This window comes from Gekko japonicus, unplaced genomic scaffold (genome assembly GCF_001447785.1).
Source record: "Gekko japonicus isolate JY-2015 unplaced genomic scaffold, Gekko_japonicus_V1.1 scaffold3177, whole genome shotgun sequence".
Classification (NCBI taxonomy): domain Eukaryota; kingdom Metazoa; phylum Chordata; class Lepidosauria; order Squamata; family Gekkonidae; genus Gekko; species Gekko japonicus.
The window spans coordinates 129,154-141,142 of NW_015169274.1; the positions used below are offsets into that span (position 1 = coordinate 129,154).

At 52.8% G+C, this 11,989-nt stretch overlaps 1 protein-coding gene across 1 annotated transcript in view; it reads left to right on the top strand.

Moving 5' to 3' along the window:
• The first annotated feature begins 1,363 nt into the window (after positions 1-1,363).
• LOC107114946 (glycine N-acyltransferase-like protein 3) overlaps positions 1,364-11,989 on the top strand; it is a 44,753-nt gene continuing 34,127 nt past the window's right edge. Inside the window, exons 1-2 of the mRNA XM_015416553.1 lie at positions 1,364-1,441; positions 2,142-2,249. Coding sequence (XP_015272039.1) covers positions 1,364-1,441; positions 2,142-2,249 — 186 coding nt within the window. The remainder of the gene's footprint in view (positions 1,442-2,141; positions 2,250-11,989) is intronic.

An 11,989-nucleotide genomic window follows, 5' to 3' on the forward strand; every position in this document is an offset into this window, starting at 1 on the left:
ACCACTTGTGCCGTGAATTTCCTAAAACTGGGTTGAATAAGGACTGGGAGACTTGTACTTTTGGAGAGGTGGTGAAGGAATCACACACCCAGCTGATGACATGAACTTGCACCTGGCCAGTGTTTTCCAGAGTGAACAGTTTCACTTCAGCAGCCCCGACTGTAGCAACTTTCAGCTCTGAGATGCCAGGGACATCTGCTAAAGAAACCCAGTGACAGTTGGAACGTATGCAGGTTTTTCGTGACCTAAGCCAAGAGATTCACTAATCCCACCCCACTATAGCTCAGAGCAAAGGCCTGTGCAGTCAGCAGCCTTGGAACATGCTTCTCCACTAGCATAGCCGGTAAAGGGGGGGGGGGGGTTTGACTCCGAAGCAAAAAAAAAGAAGTTTTCAAGGATCACTGGGTTTGACCACGGTTCATTCTCATGTTCCCTTGGAGAAACTCTCGAGCAACAACAGAAGGCGCCTGGTCTCTCCGCCCCCCCCCCATCCTCCAACCACCCTTCTCCCTTTCAGCAGCTCCAAGCAGGAGAGGCTGGGGCCAGTTGCGGGTGATTCCCCTAACCCAAGTCCTTGCAAGAGCAAATGCATCCCATCTTCACTCAGGGGCTGCTTGGTCAGTTATACTGCACCATCCGGATCCCATCCCACAAGTCCAAGGAACAAATCCCATCCCACAAGTCCAAGGAACAAATCCCATCCCACAAGTCCAAGGAACAAATCCCATCCCACAAGTCCAAGGAACAAATCCCATCCCACAAGTCCAAGGAACAAATCCCATCCCACAAGTCCAAGGAACAAATCCCATCCCACAAGTCCAAGGAACAAATCCCATCCCACAAGTCCAAGGAACAAATCCCATCCCACAAGTCCAAGGAACAAATTCCTTGCAGTCCAAGGAACAAATTTGTTAATCGTTCATTTATTCTGGGATGAAAGTACATCCACAAGCAGAGCACTCCCCGAAACAAACCTGGCTGGATCAGATGTGGACCGAGTGGGTCCATATTGCTGCTTTGATCATTCTTTATCTATGCTGCTCATCAGGAAGATTCAGGCAGCCACAGGTCAGCCACAGGTGAGCCATAGGCGATAGGTGTGATGGGTGACGCTGACCAAGAACAAAATGATCCTGACTATCTTAAGCACTGATCTGGAAGGGGATTAACTGTTACTTTTGGGGACACAGGTGCTGCACCCACATGCATGTGTGTGTGGGCACAAGGGTTCAAAAAGTGTTTTTCCCATGAGGTGGAAGGTTTTGGGATGAGGACAAATGGTGTATCTTCCTCCTCTCTCGTAGGTACCTACCACGACCCATCCTGATTCTGTTGGTTCCCACCAGCCTCTAACTCCTGAGCTATGCTGATCCTATCCTGTCCTTCCAAGTTGCAACTGCTAGAAGGGATTTTGCGGAAATGTCTTCCCCAGACCCTTTCGGTAAACTTAAATTGCTAAGAATTTTAGTGTGGAAACCATGTACTTTAAATGTGTGCATTACTCATCAAAAAATTAGGATTGGCTGCAGGTTCCTTCTATATAGATCCTGGGGGTAAACCTGGGGTTCATGCCTTGTCATGTGTAAAGTCTATGTGCACAGGGTGAGTGCTCAAGTTTGTGGTGCGCCAGAAAACGTTCTGCCAAAAAACAAATCATGGGATGTGTCATTCCTTAGGACTAAGTGCCGGTTTCCATGCATGTTGACTGGACCACAACCAATAAAAGACAACCTGGAGGTTCAGCATGAAGTTTGAATGCAGAGTGTGGAAGTGAGCACTGAGAAAGAATTGTAGAGTAGCACATACCACCAGATTTTCTTTTTCATTTCAGAAATCCATCCATCATTCACCATTTGATTTGCCTACTGAGCAGAGCCAGACCTACTTCCAGAATTAAACAAAGTTGCCACAATATCTCCAGTGGGGCTAGCCATGATTGGTGGTGCACACTTTAAATTTGACAGTGCAGGGAGGACACAGCAATGCGTTATTGATACTACTACTATTTGCAAATATCATGTCAGAAATAGGCAAATACCAAGTAGGAAACATAGGACATCAGAGTCTGACAGAACCACTCCAACCAGAGTCCCCCCTCATTCTGCACTTCAGTACCAATTCTCACTTATGATTCTTGACAGGTCCATGGAGCAGTCATGCACATAAACCGTGGGAACCCAGCTGGGCATGAAGTGCTTGTGGATTCATGGCCAAAGTTCAAAGCTGTCCTTACCCGGCCATGCAGAGAGGTAACAGCCTTCAAAGTTTCTATGGGACACACTACATGGGATTCCAGCAAGGAATGTGATATGGAAGATTCTTTCCTATCAAGCCAGGCTTGAATGGAAAGAGACGAAGTGTCAGCTATTGTTGCTAGGGGGAGAGCCAGGACTCAGAATGTTGACCCTTTCCCAAACACTTCACCCACACGTTAGGGAAACCTAGGATTACCTTCTCACAGGTGTATTACTGCCTTCTCCTAAATGTATGTGTTTGTTTGATATGATTCTTGGTCTCCCAAGGGCAGGCAGAATAAACAGTTTCCTCTCCCATGCTAGTGAATGAAAGCAAAGCAAATCCTAAAAGCCATGTGTGATATTATGGCCCTGGCATCTCAGACTCATCCTTCCTTATTGGGGTGGCAAGAGTCGATGCGCGGCAAAATCAGTTAGCCGCTTGAACTGCCACTCAGAAGGTCCGAAGGTCATTGGCTCCGTAGACTCAATCCCGCCCACACTAGCAGCACCCGTGAAAATTTGCCTCACACTGTTCCTGACTCCCTCAGACGACGGACAGTCCAACCCGCTCTGCTCACTTAGGAGGAGGAGGAGCTGCTGGGGGGGGGGGGGCCGAGGGTCGACGGGCTTCCCTGGCCCACTGGCCTTGCTGGGCTGGTGGGGAGGCCCGATTGGCCTCAGGGAGGGGGAAAACGGTCACACAGCCCTTCCCTATCGCGGCGCAGCCTGCCCCAGAGACGCCGCAGGCCCTTCTCCGGGGGGGGGAGGGCCCCGCCGTGCTTCCCTGCACCGCCTAGACTGGCCTCGGGGAGTGGGGAGAGGGTCACAGCTGCACTTCCCTGGGCAGGCCTGGCCTGGCCCAGGGAGGCCGCGGGCCCTTTTTTGGGAGGGGGAGGACCCCACCGGGATGCTCTGCGCTGCCCCCGGCCTCACTGGGGCGGCCCAACGGCTCGGGGAGGGAAGCCTGGCGGCCTGAAGATGGATTTGAGCGGCGGTGGCGGCACCTGGCTGGGAAATGCGGGTCCGCTCCGGGAGGGCCTGGGCATCTGTTCTTCCCCTCGCTGGCGCTGGCCTGTCTCTGGGGCACTCTCTGGGGCTGGGGGTTGCAGAGCCCCCCCCCCGGCAACTTCTGAGGCTGGCTCGTGGCCACTGAACAGCTTCGAGCCCGCCTAGCTGTGCCCTGCAAGGGCCGCCTGGTAGGCAGGCAGGCAGCCAGCCAGCTGCAGCGGAGGAGCCGTTTCGCCTCTGAGGAGAGAGCCTGGCCAGCTGCAAGCCTCCTCCCGCTAGGCCGTCGAGTCGGTCGGCCGGTGCTTGCAGCAGGAAGGGGGCGCTTCTTTGGGAGGGAGGCGGGGCACGCGAGTGCAGGCGACCCCCTCCCCAGTCTTGTGGGGGGGAGAAGCCGTTGAGGGCAGAGGCTGCTGCAGTCCATGGGGGGTTGTTGCAGTGGATGGGGGGCCGCCGGGCTTCCCTGCACAGCCTCCCTGCCTCGCTGGCCCAGCGCGGCCTGACTCGGCTCGGGGAGGGGGGAAAGGGCGGCACCATGCTTCTCTGCACCGGCCATGAGTTGCACTCACTCAGCACCTCTTCCTAGAGCTCATCGCATTCATTTTTGCAACGGGCCTTTCTTCTAGTCTTATATAATCAGCCGCACAAGGCCTCCATGTGGATAAAAAAGCCACACAATAGGGGCAGCAGCAACTGCAATTTTGTTTCTGTAAGCACAAACCAACTGCCAGTTTTGCAGAAAAATCTAAACAATTATTTTAAATTAACTAGGTGGTATCAAACTCCAGTAAAATTGAATTATGCACACCCAAATATACAACCCTTATGTTGGAAACAATGTGCTCAAAAAGGTACGTACTTCCATGTCTGGTGGGAGTGCCCTCTTATTCAAGATTTTTGGATCAAAATTATGTATCAAATCAAAATTATTACTACACTAGGAAAAAGGCCCGTTATGGAACTAAATACAATGGCCTCTAGAAAGAGGCTCTGGGCAGGTGCCCCGGCCTTGGACACTCAGTGTCAATTTGCTGTGGCGACCTCAGCAGGGTATAATGAGTAATGACACCGAGTCCACCATTTTCTCCAGAGGAACTGATCTCTGCTACCTAAAGAACAGTTGTAATTTTGAGTGATCTCCAGCCCTCACCTAGAGATTGGCAACAATGGTTCCCCATAAGGGAATGGTTGGTTTGGAGGGTGGAGTCTATGGCTTTGTACCTGCCCGAGGTCCCACGCCTCCTGAAACCTCACCCTCTCCAGGCTCCATCCCTCACCTCTCCAGGAATTTCCCACCTGGAGTTGGCAACCCTATCTCCTTCCCAGCAAATCATCAACCTACCTTCCCAGCCAATCATTATGTCCCCCTCCCTCTTCAGCTTCCCCCCCATACATACCTGCAGCCTCTCCCGTGCTCTGAAGCCCTGACTGCTACGTCACATTGGCTGTCATATGGGGGCCACCTCAGCAGCATATAAGGATACAACCATTTTCTCCAGGGGAACTGATCTCTGCCATCTGGAAAGCAGTTGTAATTCTGAGTGATCTCCAGCCCTCACCTGGAGATTGGACACATTTTACCTCAGAACAGCAAAACTGTTTAGAATGTTAAAGACAAAAGTCAACCAAGTCGCATATGCAAACGACCTCTGTTCCGAGGCAAAGGCCAGTGAGGCTGCATATGCAAATAACCTCTGTGTTCTGACTGGCTATGGGGGGGAGGATTAGCAAACTTTAGAATGTTGGAGGCAGGACTCAGGCAAAGCAGCCAGTGAATGACAGATCAGAGAGCGAACTGATTTTGGAGCGTGTGGAATGTTCTAGAGAAGTGCCACCACAATTCGGCTTTTATTTATAAGGGAGATAGGGACCATTGTTTATAATCGGGTTTCCTGAATATTTACTGAATCTGATTGCCCTACGGAAATTGGGGTTCAGGAATATTGAGGAATACCGATATTTTTCAGGTTCAGTATACCTGAATCCGAAAAATACCAATTTTTTGCACACCCCTAAAGGACACTTTAGATCCAAACCCATATATACAAGTGGTCTAAACAGGATATAGAGCACTTTCATTCAAAGTGATGCATGACATACAATCATACCACTTTGTAGTGTGTGAAGCAGTCCTAAGAGCAGAGCAAAACTGTAGAATGCAAGAGGACAGCTTGTCACTCTTTGAATGAAAATAATGTGTTCATGTAATGTAAAGGTTGTTTTAAAAGGTTCATCACTGTGGGAACTCTAAAACTATATATAATATGATAGCATTGCAATGTGAGTAGCTATTCTGTTGTACAACATTCTGTCATCTGATTGTTTGACATCTTTCTTAAGTATGGCTTCTAGATAGACTGCCCGAATGTCATCATACAAACTACAGTGTAGTTTGTTGTTCTGTATTTGAAAAATTAATTAAAATATTTTTTAAAAAAGACAACCTAATTGGGTGTTTATGAAAACCATATTGGTAACAACATCTCCACATGCATGGACATCACACAAAAACCTGGCATTCGGGCAGCACATTTTGTTGCCCTTGTGATCCAAAATGATACCTACTATTGTGTTAGTGGCTACCACCACCAAAATGAGGAGGAGGAGGTGGTGGTGGTGGTGAGGGGGCAGGGAAGCAAAGCCAGACCAGAATGGTGGCAGAGGGAATGCGGCGAGTCGGGAGGGGGGCAGAAGGAACCAGCAGGAGGGCCGGAAAGTGGAGGCAGAGCCCATGGGCAAGCAAAGGGGAAGCGACTGGGAGGGAAGTGGATCCGGCAGGGGGTGTCATTTCCCCTCAGCATGGACAGGGGAGAAAGTGAGGTGGTGGGGAAGAGATAAGGAAAGGCAGATGAGTACCAGGCAGTAGCAGAGGAGCAAGGGGGAGAAAGGCAGCAGGGTGGGTGGTAGAAAGAAGCAGTGGGAGGATGTGGGAAGTCTACTAGGGTGGGATGTCCCCTCCCCTGCCAGTTTCTCAGTGGTTGGTCTCTGTCAAGTATTGACTCGATTCAGCTTTATTAACATTAACATCAGAATAACACACACACACACACGACAGTGGAACATAGCTCCCTTTTAAACTATCCCGGGCTGATGTAGCCACGCCCTAGAATAGTTAAGGACCAATAGCATTGTTACAATAATGTCCAATCAGGTTTGTTCCCTCCAGCACAGTTCTCTTGCATCTGATTGGTTACACTTACGCATTAGCCAATAGGATTGTTCCAGCTTAGAATCCTGGCTAAGGTCTCAAGCTTAACATTACATTTAATACGGTGAATACATCACAATTCCTCCCCCCTAAAATGGAACAATTCCCTTGCAGATATAATCCTTAAGATAGGAGGGGGCACACCTGTTTCGTTGGGACCTTCTAAGCATTTCAGTTTCTGGAGGTGACACGACTTCGGGAGACTCACTGTCTAGTGCGTCCGGATAACCCTCAGTTGTGGGACTGACGTCCTGAGTCGGGGTCCTCCTTTCTCCAAGGTCAGGGACAGAGGGTGGCACTTGGGGAGGAATTATCTCAGTTACACCTGCTAGAATCTGCTCCTCTTCCCCGCCCACTCCCCCTTCAGCCACTCTGCCCTGTCAGAATTCCTGGCAAATGGCTTTGTCTCTTTGATGAAGACACTTCTCCTGCTTGCCTTCTGTGTGGGACTTAACTTTTCCCTTAGTGGCTGTTGGTAGGTGTAACGAAATGGCAGTTACCTGTGTTTGTAAGATGGCTGCTGGGCTGCTGTCTGTGGTTGTTTGTTTAAAATGTTCCGCCATAAAGTTTAATTGAGTTGTAGTTCCAGAGAGGTCTCACTCACTGGGTTGAATGGGGCTTCCTCATCTGCTGGAATACAGTTCCCAGCTGCCCCAAGGCAGAAAAGGGTGGGGAAATGGACTGTCCCAATGCTCAGGGTGGCATCAATACAGACTGCAGCCCATCCAGGGAGGAGGCCATCTTCGTCCTTATAAAGTACTGGGTTTGCCGTATGGAGGACTCATACTACGACATGCAGATTGATGTGTTTATTAGTACCTTACAACAGAACAGAGAAAATACTGGACGTAGGCCAACTATATACAATCCCGCAGACCACCCCCAAGTCCCATTGGTGGGTTTAAACTTCCCGCCTATGTTACCATTGGTGCCCGCGGGAGGATTCAGGATCCTATTCCCTATTGTCCTTGCTGAGCCAAGCTCAGGTATCTCTTGCCATCACCTAGCGGTGGGCAACAGACATAACACCCCTCCCCCTGCAGTCCTGAATCAGCCTACGTGACATCGTCCTGGAGGTACGAGGGTGTTCGGCGCTCCCGTGTTGAATGCCTCGGCATTGGAGTAGGGGTCGCGGGGGCCCCGTTGTGCTCTGTGCTCGGGGTGTCCAGTGGGGGTGGAGCCGTCTCCGGGGCCGGGGCAAGGACAGGTGTTTCTTCCTCCAGTACTGGCACTGTTGGCTCCTGCAAGCTCCTGTCGGGAGTCTCTCGTTCCGGGGTTTGGGGCAACTTTCTCTCAGTTTCTGTGGGGAAAGGGCCCTCCGCCGGTGTCAGGAGCATGCACATGCGCAGCTGGTCGACATGCCATTTCAGGATCTGCCCATCATCCATTGAGACCTCGTATGACACGGGGCCGGTGGGGCAGATAATTCGGCCAGCCAGTCGGGACCCCTGCCATAGTTCCTTATAAACATAGGGTCCTCCGGGAAGAATCTTCATGGTGCCTCCTGCTCTTCAGACAAGACGCATGATTGGGGGGCTCGATTGGGGTGCAGCCAGTCCAGGATTGTGGGGCGCCACCCCATTAACAGTTTCGCGGGGCATCGGCCGCTGATCGGGTTCGGGGTGGTGCGATACGCCAGAAGGAAGCGGGCTAGCCGGGCTTCCCAGTCCACTTCCGTTAGCCTGTGTAGAGCTTCCTTAGTGGTATGCACCATGCGCTCCGCCTGGCCGTTGGTTGCGGAGTGAAAGGGAGCGGACCTTACGTGCCAGAACAGATTGTCGTGGAGGAACTCCTGGAATTCCTCTGATGTGAATGCTGTCCCGTTGTCCGAGACGATGGTATCCGGCAACCCGTGCGTGGCGAAGATCCGTCGGAGTGCCCGGCTGGTGGCTTTGGAGGAGGTGGCGGAGACCGGACTGATTTCTAGCTACTTTGAGTAAGAGTCCACTGTGACTAGAAACAGCAGCCCTTGGAAGGGGCCAGTGAAGTCCATGTGGAGCCTCGACCACGGCTTCTGGGTGGACTCCCAGGCTTGGGAGGGAGCGCTCGCCGACATAGGCCTCACAGCTTGGCAAGTCTGCCAGCGCTTCACCCACGCCTCCACTTCTGTGTCAATTCCTGGCCACCAAATGTAGCTGTAGGCCAGGGCTTTCATTCGGACAATGCCAGGATGTGCCTCGTGGAGGGTCTCTAGGACATTCTTGTGCAGTGCCTCTGGTACAACTACTCTGTCCCCCCACAGCAAGCATCCCCTGTATGCTGATACCTCGTCCCTGCGGGCAACAAACTCCGTGAATTCCGGCCCGTCAACTGCTGCTGGCCACCCCCTCACCACCCAGCCAAAGACACGGGAGATGACGGGGTCCCTGGTGGAGCAATGGGCGACATCCGTGGCCTGGAGCGGGGAGTCAGGGAGGTCCTCTACCTGCAGGACATTGTGGGTGGGAGCCAGGTCCGCATCAATGGACGGCAAGGGGAGGTGGCTCAAAACGTCAGCGTGTTCCATAGCTTTGCCCAGGCAATGCAGGAGGTCGTACGAGTAGCCCGACAGAAAAATGGACCAACGCAAGACTTGTGGGGACAGGATCTGTGGGGTTCTGTGATCCGGAGCGAAGAGGCCGAGGAGGGGGCGGTGGTTCGTGACTATGGTGAAGGGCCTGCCATACACAAAGTCGTGGAATTTTTTAACCCCGGCCATGATCGCCAGGCCCTCCCAGTCAATTTGGGCGTAATTGTGCTCCGCCATCGACAACGTTCGGGAGTAGTAGGTGACAGGCACCTCCTGGCCGTCTGGAAGACAGTGGGCCAACACCGCGCTGACACTGTAGGGGGACGCATCACACACCAGGATGACTGGCAGGGACTCGTCGAAGTACGCCAGAACTTTATTAGATACGAGTAGCACCTTGATGTCCCTGAAAGCCACCGCCTCGCGGGGTCCCCATGACCAAGGGACCTGCTTGTCAAGGAGGCAATGGAGGAGTTTCGCTACCGTCGCCTTGTGGGGGAGGAAGACATGGTAAAAATTTAAATTCCCAGGAAAGCCTGGAGCTCTGCCTTGGATTGGGGTGTGTGTGTGTGCCTCAACAATGGCCTTGACCTTCTCCTGGGCCAGATGTAACCCATCCGCGTCAACTGTGAAACTGAGGAAATCGACCGAAGGGACCCCCAAGAGGCACTTTTCCCGCTTCACCTTCAAGCTGGCCTCATTGAAACGGCAGAGGACAGTGCGCAGTCATTTGGCGAACTCGGTGGGCGTAGCACATCGTCGAAGAAGGGTGTGACCCCTGGGATCCCTTTCAATAGAGAGTCCATTAGTTGCTGGAAAAGGCCTGGGGCCACGCTCACCCCAAACTGAAGACGTTTTACTTTGAACGCCCCTCTATGAGTCACAATTGTCTGGGCTGCGGTAGTGGTCCACCGGACATTGTTGGTAGGCCTGGGCTAAGTCCAACTTCCCAAAGATCTTTACCTCCACCAAGGAGGCCAGCACATGGCTGACCACCGGGACCGGATAAGCGTGGTCCTGGAGAGCCCTGTTCAGTGTGCACTTATAATCCGCGCAGATGCAGACATCCCCGCTGGGCTTGACAGGGGTGACAATGGGTGTTTCCCAGGCCACGTGCGTGACGGGCTCTAAGACTCCCTGAGCCACGAGTCTGTCCAGTTCGGCCTCTATTTTAGGCCGTAAAGCAAACGGAACTGTCCGGTATCTCATGCGAATGGGGGCCATTTTGGGGTCGAGTTGCAACAACACTGGGGGGCCCGTATAGCGCCCCAGTGTCCCGTCAAAGATGGACGGGAATTAATCGCAGACTTCATGGAAGTCCTGCGACACGCAGAGCTGCACCCCTCCCATCGATATTCCCAGTGGGGCAAACCAGGAGCGGCCGAGGAGGCTAATGAGGTTTCCCTTAACTATTACCAGGTCCAAACGCTCGCTGAACCCCTTATACTGGACCCTAAAGGTCCCCACACCCTTGATCGGGACCCAATTTCTTTGAAAGTCAGTTCGGGTTAGGGTCGACAGGCGCAAACAGGGGCCGCCCCACGGGTAGAGACTCTGGAGGGTGTCTACAGAAATAATTGAGACCGCGGAACCAGAATCGACCTCCATAGTGCAGGGGGCACCTTTTATTTGGACCTGGACCTTAGGGACTGGGGACTAGCTAGGAAGCCTCAGTGTTATGTATTGAAGTGTATATATAACTACTTTGTGAACTGTGCCATTGAGATGCCATGTTAAGCTTCGCCCTGGGCTAGGATCCTAATGTAACCAATAGGAGCCCTAGCCCAGAATATGTTTGCCAATCACCGTGCAGAGCGGAATCGCTTGTGATTGGTCCTTATTGCTTCAACCTCATAGGTTGCTTTATTGTACAGTGGGTGTGGCTACATTAGCCGGGAATGTTTAAATACAGAGCAGCCAGTGCATGTCCTGTTGTCTGGATGATGGGTTCTGGCTGGCGATTGTTGTACCGTAACGGAGAAGTAACTGAGCTGAAGAATAAACCGCATTCTTGCTGAAATCACTCTCCGACTTCTTTGTTAAGCGCACGACTTAACAATTGGCGACGAGGGTGGGATGTTAGTGCGGGTAGGCAGCCCCGCTAGAACGGACCCCATGTCGGACAACGAGGAGATCGCCGAGGCCGGCCAACCACAGGCTCCACCCGCTCTGGTGGCTCCGCCTGTGCGCATAACGATGGCCGCGAGCAGCCAGAAGTTCGAATGCTTCGACCCGACTACTGAAGACTGGGACTCTTACCTTACGAGGTTTGAGTTCCATCTGGAGGCGAATGACATCACGACGGAGGAGAAGAAGAGGGCGACTCTACTCAGCTCGTGTGGAAAGAGCGTTTTTGACATCGCCCGGTCACTGGTGGCACCAGATGACCTCAAAACCGTATCCTTTGAAAGCTTGACAGACAAGCTGAAATCACATTTCTCTCCACAGCCGTCGGAAATCGCCTGCAGGCACGCTTTTTACAAGCGGGGCCAGAACGCAAATGAGTCCATAGCTGAGTACGTTGCAGCTCTTCGCAAGGCAGCACGGCCTTGCAACTTCGCGAATGTGGAGGAGGCCCTCCGAGATCGCCTCGTTTGTGGACTGAGGGACGAGCGACTGCAGCAACGCTTGTTCGCAAGAACTACACTAACGTGGGCCATCGCCTATGCCGAGGCTGTCGCCGCGGAAGCTGCTGACAGGTCAACCAGGGAAGTGAGACAACGGGTCGCCACAGCTGATCAACGCGTCCACCAGCAGAGGGCTAACGACGCAAGCAGCGACTCCGATGATGACGTCTGCAAAGTGAAGGCGGGAACGTCCAAGCGGACCCAACGGAAACCTACCGAGGGCTCAGCATGCGTCGGCTGTGGCGGGAAACATCGGCGCGAGCGTTGCTGGGCGAGAGACCTCGACTGCCGGAAGTGCGGAAAGCGGGGGCATGTTGCCCGGGTATGCAGAGCCGCAAACAAGTCTTCACCAGTTTCATCCCCCCCCCGGCACCGACGTCCCCGAGCCGCACCAAAAGAAGAC